This window comes from Lepidochelys olivacea (genome assembly GCF_965140295.1).
Source record: "Lepidochelys olivacea isolate rLepOli2 genome assembly, chromosome: 1".
Classification (NCBI taxonomy): Eukaryota; Metazoa; Chordata; order Testudines; family Cheloniidae; genus Lepidochelys; species Lepidochelys olivacea.
In genome coordinates this window covers 102,565,588-102,587,120 of record NC_140411.1, presented here as the reverse complement: position 1 = coordinate 102,587,120, position 21,533 = coordinate 102,565,588, and the positions used below count along the sequence as shown (strand labels likewise).

At 43.9% G+C, this 21,533-nt stretch overlaps 1 protein-coding gene across 1 annotated transcript; it reads left to right on the top strand.

The window, feature by feature from the left end:
* Positions 1-1,595: 1,595 nt before the first annotated feature.
* Positions 1,596-19,359, top strand: LOC311517706 (maestro heat-like repeat-containing protein family member 6; the record flags this gene model as incomplete). Its single annotated transcript, XM_084622772.1, has 15 exons — positions 1,596-2,021; positions 5,175-5,327; positions 6,386-6,540; positions 7,022-7,190; positions 10,769-10,938; positions 12,648-12,782; positions 12,913-13,027; positions 13,376-13,519; positions 13,882-14,061; positions 15,215-15,370; positions 15,796-15,888; positions 16,214-16,316; positions 16,697-16,762; positions 17,931-18,036; positions 19,255-19,359. 15 exons carry the CDS (start codon positions 1,596-1,598, stop codon positions 19,274-19,276), a joined length of 2,193 nt encoding a protein of 730 aa, XP_084478898.1. The 3' UTR covers positions 19,277-19,359.
* Between the last annotated feature and the right edge of the window lie 2,174 nt (positions 19,360-21,533).

Genomic DNA, 21,533 nt, shown 5'->3' with positions numbered 1-21,533 from the left:
AGACTCATATCCTTTGTGGACTGCGCACAGAGTGGGGACACATACCACACTGATAATAGTAGGTTGCAGGATCACATTGTGGCGCTGGTTTCACAATGTTTTTTCATTTAATTTTAAAACAAAAAGGTGTTTACTTGGTAACCACGCTACCTATGAGTGACATTCCTGTCCATTGTGCCCTGACATTGGAGCCCTGCACTGTTACCCAATACAGATTAATGGTTTTTACTCTCCCTAACTCTCTATTATTCCAGTCCAATCTAATCTGATATCATCTGCTTCGATGCACCATCACTCATGCAGTTTTCACTTGGCTGCTTCCCCCCAGTGCTGTAGCTTCCAGGTGATATTTACCAGGTTGATGCCATCCTCAAGGTTGTTTGCCAGCAGCAGCCAGCCTTCCCCAGGCTAAGACTTTTTTGAATGCCAGATTTTGTGAGGTAGCTCTCAGTTTCCTGGCTGGGACACAGAATTTGAAGTAAAATTCTTACAGTGGATATAACTGGGAAAATTCTTCACCTGAACATATCCACTATTTGAGCAGACAGTGTTGTCCCCGGGAATGGCAATTAAAAAACATTAAATTTTAAGCTTAGAGTTTTGAACTACATGATTCGTGAAGTGAGAATTTGAATTCCTGAAACTCTAGGCCTTGTCTGGATGAAGAAATGGCTGTTAGATGCTTCCAGTGTCAAAATGAGGTACCATATGTGAGCTCAACTGTTCCAAAGCAAAATAAAATGTTAATCATTAATGGCGGCTTCTAATATTTTTGGAAAGTCTGTGTAATCTTATCTCCACCGCATGTTAGTCAGTGTGTCGCTTTGAATTTGAAACAAATAGGAAATATTTTTAGGCAAAGATTGTCTTGGTATATCAACTTTTAATTAATATAAATTAATATTTGAAAACAAAGACATTCTCATGACCAAAGTATACCTGCTGGTAGAAATGTAGGTTACTAACATAAAGAGAAAGGTTTAAATTTACCACATAGATAAAACAACATTAATTAACAGCCCTGCATGATAAGTAGATAAGAATTCTTATCTCCATTTTACAAACAGGAAACTGAGGCATCAATAATTTAGGGCCAACATTTCAAACTTGAATGCCTGAAGTTATCATAATTGATGATAAAAATGTTGGAAGGGATAGAAAACCTTGCTGAGTTTAAACCCATCTCTAACTATTAGAGATTCGGATGAGACATAATGTGGAGGCCAGACTACCCCACATCTACCTACTACAGGGTTTTTGCACCTTCCTCTTAAGCAGCTGGTGCTGACCACTGTCGGAGACAGGATACTAAGTAATTGGACCCTAGGTATGATCCAATCTGGCATTTCCTGTGTTCCTACATTGATTATCAGAGATGCTGAGTATCCACAATTTCCATTGAAGTCAATGGCACCCAAGTTTGGAAATTCTGGCCAAAAGTATGCACCGAAGGCTACACATAGTTAGACAGTGGCAGAGCTAGAATTAGAAAAAGGAGCTTCTGGCTCTCAGTCTCATACGTTTTCACTAGACCACACTGTCTCTCTGTGGAAGGAATAAAAATGGGTGGATTTTCTTTCTGTCTTGCTTGTAGGATGGCGTTAGCTAGAAAGAAATTCATCAAAACAACCTATATTATCTATTTGGAGCTGGAGAAGGTTCCCACCAGAGAGCCAGAGATCATCTTCTTAGATGAAAATATACAGCTGCGCGTGGGGAATGAGGCAAACACTGTGAACCAACAGCAGCAGGCAACTTCTGAAACATCTCAGCACATTGTTCATGGGAAGGAGAGACGCTGTGTGCTGAAAAGGAAAATCAGATGCACAGTGGTGCAGGAGAAAGGTCTAACTGGTGAACTAGAGCCAGAGCCCAGGATTATAATGGAGGAGGCAGAGAGCATCACCCTGCAGCAGGAGGAGGAAAAAGAGAATATCAGTGCACAAGGGAAAAGCACAAAGACATATCTCGGTTTTAATACAGATGTCTCCCCACAGCAGGAAGAGAAGAGCAACTGTGAGGTACAAACATTCACCATTTATTATGCAAATCATGGCTTCTTTGCAGGGTAAAAGTGGGCTGGTACGGGCTGATACAGCGTACCGGTAAGAAGCTGGTACCAGCCTGTATGCAGCAGATGTTAAAGCACTGCCACGGCAAAGGACCCTCCTTAAAGTGCTGCTGTAGCAGCGCTTTAACGGGCCGCTGATGGGTGGGGGTAAAAGGGGCAGCTGCCCCAGGGCTAGAATTTAAAAGGGCCTGGAGCTCCCAGCTGCGGCCGCCGCTACCGCAACAGCAGCTAGAGCCCTGGACCCTTTTAAATCAGTGCTGGAGCCCCGGGCAGCGCAGGCCAGGCAGTGCGGATGGGCTGGCTGGGGGAGGCTGACCCGAGCCCCGCCCCTTCCGCCCAAGACCATGCCCCTTTCACCCCTGCTTCTTTGCCTCTCATGCTCTGGCCCTTTCTCTGCATGCCCCACGCCTTCGCTTGGCCTGTTTATTCCCACATGCTCAGAGCATCTTGTTTGTATGCTCCTGGTCAACTCTCTGCTCACTCCAGGATCTTTCTCTGCCCACTTAACCCTACATACAACAAGGTTCTCTCTATGCACACATTTCCCTGCATGCTCTGGCCCTTATCTTCACACATCTATTCCTGCACGTTTCTGGCCCTCATATGCATGCTACTAGCCCATTCTCCCTCCACACACTTATCCTGCATGCTCTGGGCCTTCTTTTTGTACACCTATCTCATACAGTTCAAGCCATTCTATAAATATGATATTAAAGATTAAGCAAGCCTGCTGTGAGATTTTATAACTCATCTGACACCAGGAAGGAAACTTCCTTTCCAACTCAGGGCTTTAACTAGACTCCTGCTAGTATCAGTCCTTTGCATAAAGGTGATGTCTGTCATCTGAAGGAACTCAAATATGAAACTGCAGAACTACTAACTGTGATATGTAACCTATCACTTAAATCAGCTTCTGTACCAGATGACTTCAGGAAAGCTAATGTGACACCAATTTTTTAAAGGTTTCAGAGTAACAGCCGTGTTAGTCTGTATTCTCAAAAAGAAAAGGAGTACTTGTGGCACCTTAGAGACTAACCAATTGATTTGCTCAAATAAATTGGTTAGTCTCTAAGGTGCCACAAGTACTCCAATTTTTTAAAAGGGCTCCTTAGGCAATCCTGGCAATTACAGGCTGGTAAGCCTAATTTCAGCATCAGACAAATTGGTTGAAACTATAGTAAAGAACAGAATTATCAGACAGTTAAATGAACATGATTTGTTGGGGAAGAGTCAGCATGGCTTTTATACAAGGAAATCATGCCTCACCAGTCTATTAGAATTCTTTGAGGGGGTCAACAAATATGTGGACAGGAGTGATCCAATGGATATAGTGTATTTGGACTTTCAGAAAGCCTTTGACAAGGTTCCCTACCAAGGCTTATAAACAAAGTAAGGAGCTATGGAATAAGAGGGAAGCCTCTCATGGATCAGTAAAAGTTAAAAGACAGGAAACAAAGGGTAGGAATAAATGGTCACTTTTCAGAATGGAGAGAGGTAAATAGTGGTTTCCCCAGGGATCTGTAGTGGGATCAGTGCTGTTGAACATATTAATAAATGATCTGGAAAAAGAGGTAAACAGTGAGCTGGCAAAGTTTACAGATGATACAAAATTACTCAAAACAGTTAAGTCCAAAGCAGACTGCAAAGATTTACAAAGGGATCTCACAATGCCATGTGACTGAGTAACAAACTGGCAGATGAAATTCAGTGTTGATAAATGCAAAGTAATGCACTTTGGAAAACATAATTGCAACTATACATTCATAATGATGGGGTCTAAAATAGCTGTTTCCCTCAAGAAAGAGATCTTGGAGTCTTTGTGGATAGTTCTCTGAAAACATCTGCTCATGTTCAGTGGCAGTCATTAAAGCTAACAGAATGTTAGGAACTATTAGGAAAGAGAGAGATAAGATAGTAAATGCCACTACTAAATCCATGGTATACCCACACCTTGAACACTGAATACAGTTCTGGTCACCCCATCTCAAAAAAGATGGATTAGAAATTGGAAAAAATACAGAGAAGGGCAACAAAAATTATTAGAATTAGAACAGCTTCCATCTGAGGCGAGATTAAAATGACTGGGACTAGTCAGCTTGGAAAAGAGATGACTAAGGGGGGATATAATAGAGGTCTATAAAATCATGACTGGTGAAGAGAAAGTGAATAAGGAAGTGTTATTTACCCCTTCACATATCACAAGAACCAGGGGAATTAATTAAGAAATTAATAGGCAGGAGGTTTAAAACAAACATAAGGAAGTACCTCTTCAGACAGTGCACACTCAACCCAGGGAACTCGTTGCCAGGAGATGTTATGAAGGCCAAAAATATAACTGGGTTTAGAAAAGCACTGGATAAATTTGTGGAGGATAGGACCATCAATGGCTATTAGCTGATATGGTCAAGGATGCAACCCCATGCTCTGGGTGTCCATAAGCCTCTAACTGCCAGAAGCTGGGACTGGACAACAGGGGATGGATCACTTGATGATTGCCCTGTTCTGTTCATTCCCATTGACGCATCCGGCATTGTCATAGAATCATAGAATCATAGAATATCAGGGTTGGAAGGGACCCCAGAAGGTCATCTAGTCCAACCCCCTGCTCAAAGCGGTCCAGTTAAATCATCCCAGCCAGGGCTTTGTCAAGCCTGACCTTAAAAACCTCTAAGGAAAGAGATTCTACCACCTCCCTAGGTAACGCATTCCAGTGTTTCACCACCCTCTTAGTGAAAAAGTTTTTCCTAATATCCAATCTAAACCTCCCCCACTGCAACTTGAGACCATTACTCCTCGTTCTGTCATCTGCTACCATTGAGAACAGTCTAGAGCCATCCTCTTTGGAACCCCCTTTCAGGTAGTTGAAAGCAGCTATCAAATCCCCCCTCATTCTTCTCTTCTGCAGGCTAAACAATCCCAGCTCCCTCGGCCTCTCCTCATAACTCATGTGTTCCAGTCCCCTAATCATTTTTGTTGCCCTTCGCTGGACTCTCTCCAATTTATCCACAAGACAGAATACTGGGCTTAGATGAACCATTGGTCTGACCTAGTATGGCCATTCTTATGTTTTTATTTACAAAAGGCTTTTCCCTGTTTCCATCAGATCTATGAGGAATCTGATCCCCTGGCTATAGTTACCAGCCAGATCCTTGTAGCTGTGGCTGGTCTGAGAGACACAGTGAAAACCAATGCTCAGGCAGCTGCAGTAATGTTGACCTCAGTCCTGAAAGAGCACAGGCACAATATGAAGGAAAAGGTAAGAGGTTGGGAAAGTTAGAATGATCTTTTCTGGATCTAGAAGATGGAATCTGCATTCTTTAGAGTCTCTGAGTTGTCTTTCTCTTTACAAGTTTGAAGCCTGGAGCACAGGCTCAGAATCATCTTTTTTAAAAGATAATCCAAACTCTTTCCTCAAGGACTGTGCAGTCCCTGCTTAAAAGATAGATGAGCAAATCCTTCCTATGTCTTTCTATGAGTATTTGTGTCCTGTTTGTATAAAATAATAGTCTACAAAACAGGAAAATGCATCTGAAATACCAGTTGTAAATTGGGGTCAGCAAATTGATCGTCCAAACCTTAAACAAAGCATTTTTAGGGAATTGAGATAGTTTGCTTGACTTTTATTTCTTTTCACTGTTTTTCATTTTCACTGCATCTTTGCATTTTCTAGATCTGGATGGGACTAGAAGCCAAAATAATGCAAGAAAAACCACATTCATAGTATTTCCAGACTCAACAGAGGCAGGAGCTATCAGAAATCCTGTAAGGAACCCAATGTTCAAGCTCTTAAATCCAGTTTTGCAGACACAGGAGGTTCAGATAGTTTGAATGAGTGTCCACATTTTGGATGCGTATCTGATAAAAGTATCTAAACCCTTAAAGATTCAACTTTTGCTAATTATAAATGGCCATTGGGCAATCATTATGTAAATTGTCACATGAGATCAGGATTACTCAGAAGCCCAGCAATTACAATGGTGACACTCAATGAACTGGATTAGCAAATCTTCCCATATATGCCCTTTGTTTGTCTATCTATCAGGGCCTAATCTTGCAAAATGCTTAGTGCCCTCAATTCCTGTTGAAACTGATGGAAGTTGAGGGTGCACAGGATATTCTCATCACCTTGTGGCATAAGGCCTTTAGTTCTGATCCCTGGAGTTGCTTTGTTTGTTTTTCAGCAGGGAGTATTCTGTAGCACCGTGAATCAGTCCCACCCAGACACTCATAATTGCTACATTCAGACATAAACTGGAAGGGGAATGAAACCACAGAAGAAACAGTCTCTAAATCAGTTTTATTATTTCCTTACAGGTGCCAGAGATCATGGATATTATTTATTTCCACCTGCAGGCTACCCAGGAGGCCAGTGCCAGACAGGCAGCTGTGGGGGCTGTGTGTTTACTAGCTGAAAAGCACACAAGAGAAGTAGTCTCAGCCCTACTGAGACTCTCACTCCCATGTGACAGGTAAAATTGCTGCACTGCTCTCCTTCATGGTTCCAAAACTGAGTGAGGACAGGGATGGAATCTCATCTCAATCCACTTCCCCATAGATGGAGAGATAGGAGGAACAGGATGCTGAATACAATAGAGTTAATCCCAATGACTCTCTTATATGTAAAATAGTGTTTGTAATTAAAAACAAGAAAACCAAATAGAGCAGCAAAAGTCTGATAATCCCTGTAAACTCTGCTATGATGCAGACCCAGAGTGCCTTCTGCTCTGAGGGTGTTCCTCCACGCCCTTTTGAAGGACAGCAATTCTTTCTACTGAAGACTACATGATCCCACTTACTAAACTTATGCCTCAGCTCCCAACGGTGCTACTCCAGAACTAAGGTCCAGTTCCTTCCCTGACCTCCACTCACAGGCATAGCTCTGCTTACTAGCACAGTGGGACTGTGAAGAGATCCTGTAAATCACATATTCCCGTGTTCTCGAATCCGCAGCCATGTCAGTCACCTCTGGGAGGCCCTAGGCAGAGCCAAAAAAAGTGCCAGCCTCCGGGTGCTTGCTGAGCTCCTGGAGATGCTGAAAAGAAGACCCTGCCTCATGAAGAGTGAAACCTCTGAGTCAAGAAGTAGCTTTGAGGATAATGCCTCTCTTTTGCCTCTAGCTGTAAGTCATAACCCAAATATTACCCTCTTACCCCCAGCTTCTGGGCTTGTCTATATGGCTACCTAGGAGTTATATACTTCATGGCACCCTGTGCAGGGAGCTCTCATCCCTTGGAAGAGGGAGAGACCTAGAGAGCATGATCTGCTGCTGGGTCTTTCTAGGACAGCTCTTGGATGGTGGCTTTTACTGCTGCAGCCTTTCCAGAGCTGAGCAGCAAGGAAGGAGAAACCAAGGGTAAGGGAAATTGGTCTGCTTTGCATTTTGGAACTGGGGTCCTTAATGATGGATAGTACATTTGGGTACGTTTAGGGTCTCAACCTGCAGTAGAGGCTGGTCAAAATCTCCCCTTTACCTCCTCATCTCTCTCCACTGCATTGGTATGGGACTTCATTGTAAACATTGCAGAGAGCCTGAGACCAGAGTGGCTGAAGACTGGGTCAGGTATTATTTGTGGGGACTTTTGTTTATGTTTGGGCTTGGATCGTTACGTTTGGGCTTGAAGAGTCTGGGCCCACTGGAGATGGAAGAACCCTGGGAAAGGGTAGATTTCTTGTTTGGACTTTTGCTGCAAGGCCCGGTCCGTGTTTGTTGAAAGGGATGAAATTTAACCCAGATCTAAACTTTTGCTGACATAGCTATGTCAGCTGGGGGTACGATGAGCAGTGAGCTCTAACTGACATAGTTGTGTGAGCAAAAGCCCCAGGTCTGAATGTAATTATAACAGTAAAACTGCACTTTTACCAGCATAGGTTAGATCTCTCAGGAGGGCAGCAAGACGCTGTGCTGGCAAAAGCACAGTTTTGCTGGTATGAGCTGCATCCCCTTTAGGAGCTCTTTGCTGGTATAGTATACTGGTATATATACTGTCAAAATGCTCCTGCTGTAGAGCTGGTCTTAATTTAGCTGGATAGCCAAACAACCCCCAGGCCAGCAAAATGGCAGAAGGGTCCATGTTACTATTGCAACAAGGTAAGGCCTCTCTCCACCAAGAAAGAAATGTACAATTTTATGCTCAGTACTGTATGTCTGAGTTTGGAGAGAGAGAGCTCCATGACGGCACAGGGAAACAGGAGAGAGGTCCTTCATGTCCTTGCCAAAGCCATGACAGCTTCCTCATCTTTTCCTGCTTTGTCTCTCTCCTCACCCAAGCCATTAACCTTCTTACAGGAGCACGGAACATGAGTCCTTTTGTAGGGTCATGACATAAGCTACTCATTCAACGAGGGGATCATTGTGAAGCAGACTGAGAAAAGCTCATGTCATACTGGAATGCTCCAGAATGCCACTCTGGCACTTTTGGAGAGCATTCTGATACTTCTGGTAGTATCACGTAGGAATGAGAGTTCCAGAACTACGTTCTGGCACTTCTCTTTTTAGGACTTACAAGAAGTGGAAGGTTGGACATATGACCAGGGAAGAGTATAAAAATATTGCTCGGGCATGTAGGAATGATATCAGGAGGGCCAAATCGCACCTGGAGCTGCAGCTAGCAAGAGATGTCAAAAGTAACAAGAAGGGTTTCTTCAGGTATGTTGGCAACAAGAAGAAAGCCAAGGAAAGTGTGGGCCCCTTACTGAATGAGGGAGGCAACCTAGTGACAGAGGATGTGGAAAAAGCTAATGTACTCAATGCTTTTTTTTGCCTCTGTCTTCACGAACAAGGTCAGCTCCCAGACTGCTGCGCTGGGCATCACAAAATGGGGAAGAGATGGCCAGCCCTCTGTGGAGATAGAGGTGGTTAGGGACTATTTAGAAAAGCTGGACGTGCACAAGTCCATGGGGCCAGACGAGTTGCATCCGAGAGTGCTGAAGGATTTGGCGGCTGTGATTGCAGAGCCATTGGCCATTATCTTTGAAAACTCGTGGCAAACGGGGGAAGTCCCGGATGACTGGAAAAAGGCTAATGTAGTGCCAATCTTTAAAAAAGGGAAGGAGGAGGATCCAGGGAGGATCCAGGCCAGTCAGCCTCACCTCAGTCCCTGGAAAAATCATGGAGCAGGTCCTCAAAGAATCAATCCTGAAGCACTTGCATGAGAGGAAAGTGATCAGGAACAGCCAGCATGGATTCACCAAGGGAAGGTCATGCCTGACTAATCTAATTGCCTTTTATGATGAGATTACTGGTTCTGTGGATGAAGGGAAAGCAGTGGATGTATTGTATCTTCACTTTAGCAAAGCTTTTGACACGGTCTCCCACAGTATTCTTGTCAGCAAGTTAAGGAAGTTTGGGCTGGATGAATGCACTATAAGGTGGGTAGAAAGCTGGCTAGATTGTCGGGCTCAACGGGTAGTGATCAATGGCTCCATGTCTAGTTGGCAGCCGGTATCAAGTGGAGTGCCCCAAGGGTCGGTCCTGGGGCCGGTTTTGTTCAATATCTTCATAAATGATCTGGAGGATGGTGTGGATTGCACTCTCAGCAAATTTGCGGATGATACTAAACTGGGAGGAGTGGTAGATACGCTGGAGGGGAGGGATAGGATACAGAAGGATCTAGACAAATTGGAGGATTGGGCCAAAAGAAATCTGATGAGGTTCAATAAGGATAAGTGCAGGGTCCTGCACTTAGGATGGAAGAATCCAATGCACCGCTACAGACTAGGGACCGAATGGCTAGGCAGCAGTTCTGCGGAAAAGGACCTAGGGGTGACAGTGGACGAGAAGCTGGATATGCGTCAGCAGTGTGCCCTTGTTGCCAAGAAGGCCAATGGCATTTTGGGATGTATAAGTAGGGGCATAGCGAGCAGATCGAGGGACGTGATCGTTCCCCTCTATTGGACATTGGTGAGGCCTCATCTGGAGTACTGTGTCCAGTTTTGGGCCCCACACTACAAGAAGGATGTGGATAAATTGGAGAGAGTCCAGCGAAGGGCAACAAAAATGATTAGGGGTCTAGAACACATGACTTATGAGGAGAGGCTGAGGGAGCTGGGATTGTTTAGCCTGCAGAAGAGAAGAATGAGGGGGGATTTGATAGCTGCTTTCAACTACCTGAAAGGGGGTTCCAAAGAGGATGGCTCTAGACTGTTCTCAATGGTAGCAGATGACAGAACGAGGAGTAATGGTCTCAAGTTGCAGTGGGGGAGGTTTAGATTGGATATTAGGAAAAACTTTTTCACTAAGAGGGTGGTGAAACACTGGAATGCGTTACCTAGGGAGGTGGTAGAATCTCTTTCCTTAGAGGTTTTTAAGGTCAGGCTTGACAAAGCCCTGGCTGGGATGATTTAACTGGGAATTGGTCCTGCTTCGAGCAGGGGGTTGGACTAGATGACCTTCAGGGGTCCCTTCCAACCCTGATATTCTATGATTCTATGACTCTCACACTTCCTCAGTACAGCCAGACCCTGCAGTTTATGAAACAAGTAACCCGGGATGCAAATCAAAGTTGGGCCTTTGTAGCATGGCAGTGCAGTGTACTGGCTGCTCTAATGACAATATTTCAGGGGACACAGTTCCATCTTCTGTGATTTACTGTGAGCCAGGAGAGGAACAAAGCATATTTGTGGCAGAGAAAAAGAAACGTTGAGAGGAAAATGGAGGATTTTAGAGTTAAATTTGTGTCTAATTTTTATCTTTTTCAGGCAACAAGGGCCCTGTGCATAATATTCAGTAATAAAGAGTGCACAGTGCCTATGGATGCCTTTTATGTATCTGTGTTAATCTTCCTGATCATTCAACTGCATTACCTGGTGAGCCTCCCAAAGGTTGTGTGTGGCTGGGAGGACAGGTTCCAAACATCCAGCTTTGTGAGGTAATTTCTGATAAGGTGCTAATTAGGCAGATTATCCTATTTCCGTGAACCACCACCATCAACGTCTCCGTGGTAATCCACAGCCCCTAGTGCAGAGGTTCTCAAACTATGAGGAACTTCTGATTTAGAAACTCTCCTATGGGATGATCTAAATAGGGAAATTCTGAGGAGAGTGTTTAGGACACCCCACTTAAAAGACAATTCCCCAGTCAGGCCTATCTCCTGGAAGAATACTTCTAACAGAGCAATCTCTTAAGGCTCCCTGATGGGTTTGAGATAAGAGGCTTTAATTAATGCAAAAGAAACAGTATCAATATTTAATGAATGTTCTTTGGAAGATGGGGTGGGAGGAGGTTAATCGACGTATGATTTTTTACATGCAGATAACAAGCAAAGTATTAGAATGTCTGGAAATAGAATCTCTCCTGCTTCATCTCTTCTGTTTGTTTTCATTTTGATACCTGTACCCTCTGCCTTCTCTGCTTATTTATTTGCGTAAATGGCCTTAGGCACTGGGTGCCAACAATTAATTAACAAAAACATTAAAAAGCCATAAGATGCTGCATTAAAAGAACCGAAAAGAAAAGAGAAATGTTTCTAACATAGTGTGCCAGGCCAGGGATAATCTAGGGAGGTGAGCTCTGTGTCACTCAGCTGATCTTGCTTCACTGGGTTTCCAGTAAATACTGGAGCTTTCTTCCAATTATGTTTTTTGGAGTTTCTTACTCCTTTGAATTTCATTTGGGGTTTTTGTTTGAGATGAACCAAACCCCCAAAAGGACATTCAGCAGGAATGTTTGTGTTTTTTCTTGGTTAGGGTAAAAAAAAAAAAAAGCGCAAAAAAGACAGTTTGCCTTCAAAAGATAAGTCATCCTCAGCATTCCTTTCCTTAGCTTAATTAGCATGGGGACAGGATGATCCCCAGCAGATGCTTGCTATGAAACAGGGGAGAAGTGGGACTACCCGCTAGCCTTCCCTGACTCAGAAAGGCAAATACTTAGGGGTTCAAGTTCAGGTGTACTAAAAATTCAAAGTAAACCTCAAAGGGCACAAATCCCACACATACCTAAACAGACGGGTTTTGCTCAACACTTATTGCACTTTAGTATGGTGCTGCTCATAGGATTGATATCTTGGCTGTATACCAGGGCTACAAATGTAACAAACATGCAAACATCAGTGTTATCTATGCTGCACACATGTGTCATGTGAAGGCATAGACCCCAGGAATTTTGGCTCCAAAAAACACAGGCCTGTCCTATTGGAACCAAATAAAGTCTACATTAGCCATATTTCTTGACCAGTCCAGCCACTCCCTTGTAGGGTGACATATACTCGTAACCATTTGAATAAGTCTTTAAGACGCCAGTCACATAATTCTCACTCTATCCAGTACAATACACCATGTGGTGAAAAAGGTGGGATCAGTCTCATTTATAATAGGAGATGTGCATGAGAATGGTACTGAGGGCTTAATTATATTAGTTTATTAACTTAGCATCTTAGCCATAGGCCATTGCACATAATACAATCAATAAATACAAATCAATAATACAAATGTTAAATTGACACAACCCCTAAAAACAGATACAAATTTTAAAAACAAAAATTAAAAACACAAGTTTAGCCCTTCAATTGCTTTGCATAACAAAATTTATGTTTTGGTGTGTCTCCAAATATCATCTATCACTCTCATGTCCGGAATTTAGCTGTGCAGTGGAGGCTCTGAAAGCTGTCATTAAAAGAGAAAAATCCTCTTTGATGCAATCTGTGACTCTGGCAGGAGGCTGGGACCTTTTATCTGTGCCAGAGACTTACCTAGAAGGAGTTCTCCTTCTGGCTAGGTAAGTGATTGGAGTGTTGAGTTCCTCTGGCTGTGCTGGCCAACACAGTTTCTGTCTGGAGTATCCTCTAGTCCTTGGCTTGTTTACTCTTTCTCCCCCATTAGTAAAAGTTTTGATATGTGTTCTACAGAGCCATTGTAAAACACCACCGGAGCCTGGATTTTGCCGTGTTTACCAAGGTGTCCCCTCTCCTGCACCACGGGGATGACAAACAGAAGCTGACTGCAATGGCCTTGTTCACTGGGGTAAGACTCTTATCTGTTGTGAATGTTTGGGATTCTTGGGAACTGCTCACTTTCAGGCTAGCTCAGTGAAGTAATGGGTCATTTGCATCAACGTCTCAGCTGACCCATGGGTAGAATCTCTCCATTGCCCTGCGCCTTGTATAGTCATTTATACCAATGCAAAGTGGGCATAAAACATTGCCATTCTGATTTGGTGTGATTTACCTCCACTTTGCTCTGGCCTAAAATGACCATATAAGGTGCATGGCAACAGAGAATTGAGTCCAGGAAGTTTTATATCTGATATGACCCATAGGAAAATCTCTCTATTTGCCTGTCAACTACTTATTATGTGTTCTGCCTCTTTAGCTTCTCTCTACTGAGTCCACATATGTGACATTAAAACAGCAATATATTCTGGGCCACCTGAAGAACTGGCACATTGACCCAAGTCCTACTGTCCGTTGGCTTGGTCTTCTTGGACTTGGAAATGTTGCACTTCACCTGCAGAAGGTGAGTGATGCTCATTTATACATTAAACCAAACTCTAGAGGAATGTCAAGGATATTTAAACCTACCATGAAAGCAATGAAACAAACCACACCTCTGCCAAATTAGAATAAGAAGTGCTGGAGGGAGTCAGGATTCAGTGAGCGATACCTGGCAAGGTCACAGCAGCTGCCCATGAATCTTCAAGGAGAAAAATAACTGTTCCTCATTGTCTCTAATACCCAGATATACAGCAAAGGTTCTCATCCCCCTGTAGCTGAAGCAGAGGGTATCTTCCTTTCCACACATTTTAGAAGAAATGGCTATGGGATTGTGAGATCCTTATTATACTTGTAGGGATTTGAGCAAGTTTCCATTTCATGCAGCAGAAAGAAGTCAAAGCCCTGCTTACTGATATCCTGGAGACTTTTAATGACCCTGAGGAGAAGGTAATTCTGATGGCTTTTGAGGCTGCTACCAAAATTGTCACCCACCACAAGCACAAGGGCCATCTTGGCACAGAATTTGTGAAAACTGCCAGACAGCTTCACCCATTCCTGGCTGAGGTAAGGCACAATGGTGGGGGAGACTGTTGAAGTGAGTGTGGTTAAACCTTTTTGGTGGGGAGGGTTAAAGCTTGTGTGTGCATGTCAAATAAAAATAGAAGCCAAATCTTACTCTATAGCAAACATTGTTGCTACTCTTGTCTAGTGCTGTGTTGGTTGCAACTGAACACTCCTGTTTGGTCAGAATAATTTCTGATGGAAAAAAGAGACTTGCTCCCATAAGGACAGGAGACAAAGACTAAATACTGACAGGCTAAAATCGTATCTGATTGGACTGAAGCAATATAAAGGGCCTGTGTCTGCATTCTCACTGGTGCAAATGAGGAGTAATCCACTAATGCTAATGGAGTTACACCAGCATGAAATCTTTGAGAGCGCAAAATCAAGCCCAGAGTGTATAAGCAATAATACACTACAGGGTTTGCTATTATTGTCATACGCAGATCACAGACAACAAAATAAAAGGCCTGGTGTTCTATATACACATACAGACACACACAGACCACACACTCAGCGTATTACTTGTCAGGGTGTGCAGATGCCTAAGCAGAGAGTGGTGCATCTCCCGCATGCATCTGTCATGGATACTGCACATGCTGGGGATATTACCATTGCCTTAATTCAGTAACATTTAGCACTTACAGGGTAGAGAGCTTTTCATCTTCAAAATGCTTTACAAACTTTAACTAATTAAGCTTCACAGAACCCCTGTGCAGTAGGTAAATGTTGTTATTCCCATTTGTGTAGATGGGGAAACCAGGTCACAGATGTTCAATGCCTTACACAACCAAGGTCACACAATGGGTCACAAAAACCTCAAAGTATAAGTGGCCAAACCCCAGGAGAGGGAAAGTAAAGAACACTTTAAACTAGAATCTTACCCCTCTCTTATTTGACTGTATTTTGGGCCCTAAATACTATGAGCTGTACTCATACAGACATGAAATAGAAACAAATGGGAGTTCTTGGCTCTGGCTTTAGTACTCATTTGACCATGCCTTTCTTTAACCCATTTAATCAATAGAAATGGGTGACAGAGTCTGGTTTTGGTAAGTTAAACCATTCTCTCTCCGTGGTTTGCAGTATGCCGTGACCACCCAGCAAATTGCCTGGAAATGCCCTTTGTTGAGCTTCTTTGCTTTGTCATTCACAGGAGAGGCACAAAATATGCAGTGCTGCAACTGAGCTTTTTGGAGATCTGCTCAGGGCTCTGAACAGGAAAGGTAAATCCCTCATGCAGGAGCAGGTCCTCAGCAGTATGGTCCCACTGCTGCTGAATCTGCAGCACCAGCATCCTGATGTGATCAAGGTAAATGCCACTGCCGTAAATTCCACAGCACAACACTACAAGCCCTAATCTTCAGACTTTCCTGCTAAATTCCCTAGGCTGCATCATCTCACCTGTTTCATGCTAGTGTGACAAGACTCCTGGTTTTCATGCTATCGTACATTCTGTGCAGGTCGATAGTGGAGTGGCAATTAAGAATCTATTCCATTACCAGAAAGAGAGGGATATGAATGGCTCAGACAACTATATGGCCCCTAACAGACTACTTCCCTGTGATTGCTATGAACAAAAGTATGGTAAAGCCAGGGGGAACATATGGCCTACTGAGCACTCCCTTTAACATTCATTTCAACTGGATTTCCATTCTCAGTTGTCACCTATTTGATAATAATATCAGTACTTATCTCTGTTAACTCTGGAAACCCTTCCTGTCTCATCTTTTGTAGAGCTCTACAGACACCTTACAAGAGTGTAAAGTCTTTTTGGGATGGACCTTAAATGACAACCAGGAATCTTGGGACACTATCTGTGAGCACCTTGTAAGAGAACTCTGGGATTTCCTTCATTCTGTGTGCTTTTTCAGTGGTGTAGGAGGGAAAGAAGGGTAACAAACAAGCTTCATTTTTAAATTGTGAGGGCCTTCCATCTCCTCCAGTACATCACCTGGAATGGTTCATGAAGTTCCACACCATCACCATCTGGCATTTCCAGTCTTTGGGGGTAATCCAGGCAGTGACTATAGATACTTAAGAAGTTTTATTTGGAAAGGATTGTTTGTTGATAGACACTAGGCATAGGCTCGTGGAATATAGGTACTAAAGGGATGTTTGCTCCTCACTAATCTGAGATTTTGTTTTTTTCCAGATTGAGCAATACCCAGGAAGACTATGGAGCTTCTTACACCAGGCCCAAGAGTATCTCAGAAGCCCATGGACTTCTTCAGGAAGAGCTGCTGGCATATTCGTAGGTAAACACTAAGTTATTTGATCTCCTTCACCTTCCACCACCACCCTTAACAAGTTCAGGACTGTTTCCTACAGCAGCAAGAGCTTATCCCTTAGTTCCAAGAGTCTTGATTTCCATCACCTGAAGGGCTTAACGCTAGAGTTTACGCAAAAATAGAACAAACATATTAGAGCCTTAACATCTCCTGCATTACCCCTAACTGCCCCAGTCTGCTCCCAGAGGAGTCCTGCCCTAGGACATTGTAGATATTAGCTCATTTGGCAGTAAACTACTTTCCAGACATCCACCTCATTATTAGGAGTTTGGTGGCAGAACAAATTTGGCATTATCACTGGAAGATATGAAATGTTGTGACATTAATTTTTTTTTATTTACCTCTAGACATCATAATCCAGCATATGGAATACAGCCTAGTGGAAAAGAAAGCCATGGATTTATTGCAGTGTGGTAAGTAATGACTTCCAGGTTAAAACCAAGTGTGTTTCCTTGGCATTGACACACAGACATCTACATATCCCTGTCTGTGAGTGCACATGTCCATCCTTCACTTCAGGCACAGTATCTGCACGTCAACCCTTGCGTGACAATTGCATTTAGATTGCAAGCTGAGAACTAGTAACCAGTTACGACTTCCTGATTCTCTGCCCCAGCACAGGTCAAAGCAAGCTCCTCTACCTTGCACTGTCTCTTGGAGAGGGTTGGCAGTTAGCACAAGTTAGACACCCTTGGCCTGCTCTAACTTGTACCAGGGTAGAGAATCAGGGTGCCATAACTTGTTGCTGGTGCTCAGTTTCTCATCTCGTCACCACACCTCCCTTGGACTGCCCTGGGTGGCTGTTTGGGGCAGGGAGCCACCCATTGCTAGGAACTCTCCTATACTCAGGCAGAGTGAGTTGAGCACCTATCCTTCTATCTCTGGGGCTCTTACTGCTCAGCAGGGAAACAGGCAAAAAATCACCCAGAATTACTCCCTCCAATCCACTGGGTGAGCTGCTGAGTACCTTGGGCTACAGATGGTGGCTGGAGGCAAATGGGGGAGGTGGTACCCCCTACCTACTCTCCCCTAGTTCAGGCATTTTCATTTAAAAACCACAGGGTGCAGCTCAGATAACACTGTTACATTCATAATCAAATATGAGTTTCTTCTTAAAACAGTCACCTTCAAGGGCCAGTTTAGAGGCTTGAGGTTTACACGTGGCCCCTGGGTCACAGGTTGGACTACCCTGGCATAGATAACTTAATCAGACTTTTTGTAGCTTTTACTTATGATTCCATCAATCATTACCATCTACTCCAGACAAGCATTTAACTGCTCCCCCTCCCTCACCCATGGAGTAGTAACATGACATTTAGAAAGAGATCCAGCTTTCAAAGTTTGTGCAAGATGAGATGAGAGCAGACTGCTCAATGAAAGTTGCTTAAGAATAAGGACAGAGCTCTCCAAGTAACTTGGCAGTGGGGGTGGGAAGGCTTCTGGGATGTGCAAGTGATCATGCAGCAGTCCCCAGGGTAGCTAGGACTGGTGACAGTGAAGATCCAGGTCATTTCTGTCTTTATGCAGCAGTTCTGCCCTGCCCTTTGCTCTTTGGTTGAGCTTTCATGTCTTTACCATTAGAATCAGAACTGTCAATCCAGACAGTTGCCAGTATCACCACTGAGGAGGTGGAGCGAGTATGCAGGCCTTACCCAGCACCATGTGTCATGGCCTGCTGCTTCCTGTGGTAAGCTTTGCCTCATTTTGTCTAATAGAAACATGCAAAAATGAGCAAGAACCTCAATTATGGTCAGTGCTGGTATAATGGATCCAGAACTACAAAAGACTTAATATTCATAATCTTTATCAAATTCAGGTCCTTCTCCAAAAGTACAAGCCGCTATCTTCTGAGCTAAAGGAGAATCTCCCTTAGCTGTGACAATATTTGTGCTTATATGTAGAGCTGGACCCACAACCAGGAAAACACATCAAGCAATGCTGCTTTGTTGAAATTTCCATCCCAAAATTTATAAACCCAGGAGGTGTTAGAAAGGATATAACTCAAACCACTGAATTTTGAAGTTTCTGCATTTCTAATATAACGTGTCATAGTGGCAAAGCTTAAAATCAGAGAACTCAGGAATAGCCAGAAGCCCTACAAGTACAATAGTGAAATATAAATAAATGGGGCTCAGATCCAGTGTCCACTGAAATCAGTGGCAAAGCTCCCACTGATTACAAGAGATCTTATACTGTGTGCAGTTTTGTATCTCTGAATCTAGAGGGATGCAGCTCATTGAGGTACCCAGGTGGGGTTTTCTCAGATGTTAAAAGGGATCCATCACATCCCTCCTGAAACACTGGCAACTTCTCCAGTTCTCCGCTGCAGAGCCTGTATTCCAAACCAACATCTTCTGAAAAAAGAGCACTGGATGAGCCACCTTTAGAATAATGGCATCTCCTGTGGGGTCACAGAGGAGTCCCGATAGGATACAAGCAGTAAATCAGGGGTGCCAACTAGGATATTGGGGAAGGTAAGGATTCAGGGGGAACCTAGGATATACTGGATTTAGGTCAGTCAGAAAAATGTAGAAACTAGAGCTGGCCAGAGGCCAACAATTTTGTTTCATGAAGACTTCAAGGTTTCAAAATTTGTTTTCATTCTGAATTGGAACCAAAACCAAACCTTTTGAAAGTTTTCACAAAACAGAATGTTGTTGAAATGCCCATTTTCAAATTGAAAAGTGAGGTCCTCATCCTCCTAACTGACCAGAGAGTCCACATCAGAAACTTTTCCATTAAATAGGTCATCAAAATCGACATCTCTACAGAAAGTTGCTGTTTCAATGAAAAATGCATTGTCAGACCCAAAAAATGTTGTAGCCAATTCTAGTGGAGACCTTTTCTGTAGGAGATTGATGGTTTTTGTGCTGTGGTTCTAACTGGACTTTGTTCTATGTTCCAGTTCTTGTGGATTTGCTGTTTGATCCTGAGGCCTCTGTCCATACCATCATCACCATCCATATCAAGACAGAGCAGGAATCAGACAGTAACGTGTGCAATTCTCAATGAAAATGGTCGTCTTCCTAGAACTTTATTTTATAATAGTAACATTCAGTAATTAACAATGAAGTCAACTATTGCCAGCTTTCCTCTGTTAGATCACCATGTCAAAGAAATTGCCTTGTTTGTTTGTTCTTTGGGTAAAAGTTTTCAGTAAAAGTTGGACAATTCAACCAAGAATGTTTACTGATGTTTGTGATGGGATGTACCAAACCCATGCTGGGCTAGAAGGAGTTAATAAGAACCTGTGGGCTCAATCAGCCTTGCCCTACTATACTGGCAATAGGTGTCACACCAAGAGGAGGGAGTTAAAAGGACTGAACCCAGCCCTGTTGGGGCTAACCAGGAAGAAAAAGTAGATTGCTGACTCTGACTCAGTGAGAGAAGCCTGGCTGGAGTCAGGATGCTGAGTGGGACTGATGGCAGACAGAGCCTCCATGAAGGAAGGTAGCCCAAGGCAATGGGAAGGAGAGTGGGAGGAAGTGAGTCCTCTAGGATTCTCCATGCTGGGGAGGGGCAGGGGTATCCTGCAGAGAGCAGGAAAACTCCAGCTGAGTCAGGAACTGCCCTGCCAGGGGAAACACAAACTTCTCCTGCAGCAGAACTCACTGCTTGGGCAGAAAGCACTATGGAGCTCTGCAGCGAGCCTGGGAAGAGACTTAAAGAAAGAGTAGCTGATACCCAGTGAGCCAACAGGAGTCTGAGGCAGAGGCACAAGATAGGGCAAGGTAGGAGGTGGTCCAGAGAGGCAGCCAGGGGTCTATATAGTCAGGCCTTGCCTGCTTGTTAAAGGGTCCCTGGACCAGAACTCAGTGGAGAGAGAGATGGCCTGGGTTCCCCTACTGAAGAAAGTGGAGCTGAAACCTCCTGACAAGGGCTAAGGCCTACTGAAACCCCATGATACCAGAGGTAAGTCAGGAGTTGGACCTTAGTTCCAATGTGAGGTCTGTGAACATTTGTTTGTTGAACAGTTGGTTTACCCCAGAATGGGTGGAACTATATGTGACCTGGCTGGAGAGCCAAACTGCAAGGAGAAGCAGCCCCTGCAGGGCCAGAGCAGCTGTCAGCAGTGGACACTAAAGGAGGAGAGCCTGCTATACTGTGCTCAGCTGCAAAGGGGCACACCTGTGAGTCGCTCACTTACATGTTATATTCAGATTTAACTAGGAAGGGGAAATGATCCACAAAGAACCACAGACAAATCAGTCTCTTAACTGGTTCAGTTTTCTACCGAGTTCCAGTGTTTGCATCTAGACTGATTCCACTTAGGTGCCACAGAAGGGGACTAGCTCTGTGGCTCTTCTGGTCTCTGAATGAGAGGTGCAGAACAGACGAGGTCTCAGCCCATCTCGGCCATACAGCATGGAGCTGCACTCAACCCCCCGGCATATACAGGTATGTCTATCCTGCAACTGGGATCAGACCCCCAAGTCCAGGCAGACAGACTCATGCTAGCTCTGCTAGTGCTAGTGCACTAAAAATAGCAGCGTGGGCATTCAGCCTCCCGAAGTCAAGCCTGCCCTGGCTCTGAGCTTGGGTGGCTAGAGTGAGTGCCAATGATCTGCCGCAAACCTGTAGCATGCTGGGTCTAGCAGAGCTAGAGTAAGTCTGTCTACCTGGACAGGAGGCGCCCTCTCAGCTGCAGTATAGATAAACCCAAAGAGTACTCTGGGTGATCATGGTGATCCACTGGCCAATGAAAGAACAGCTGGATTCTCAGCCAACCTTCCTTTTATCAGAAGGGTGGCAGCTGGTACTGGGGTGGCTAAAGAGAAGAATACATTTTAAAAATCAATGAGTTGTCCGGGCTTTGAGAGAAGGATAAGGAGACCCTTTCTCGCCTCCCTACTTTTAATATGGAGTACTATGTATTTCTGAAAAAAGAAAAGGAGGACTTGTGGCACCTTAGAGACTAACCAATTTATTTGAGCATAAGCTTTTGTGAGCTACAGCTCACGAAAGCTTATGCTCAAATAAATTGGTTAGTCTAAGGTGCCACAAGTCCTCCTTTTCTTTTTTCAGAAATACAGACTAACACAGCTGCTACTCTGAAACCTATGTATTTCTGGGCTGCCTGCCATCAGTGACCCAGGGCTGAGTGGTGTAGCTTGCTTCTCTGTGATAATAAAGATATGTTTGTTATTTTGCAGTTTTAGTTAAATGCTAATGCCTTTCTCGTCA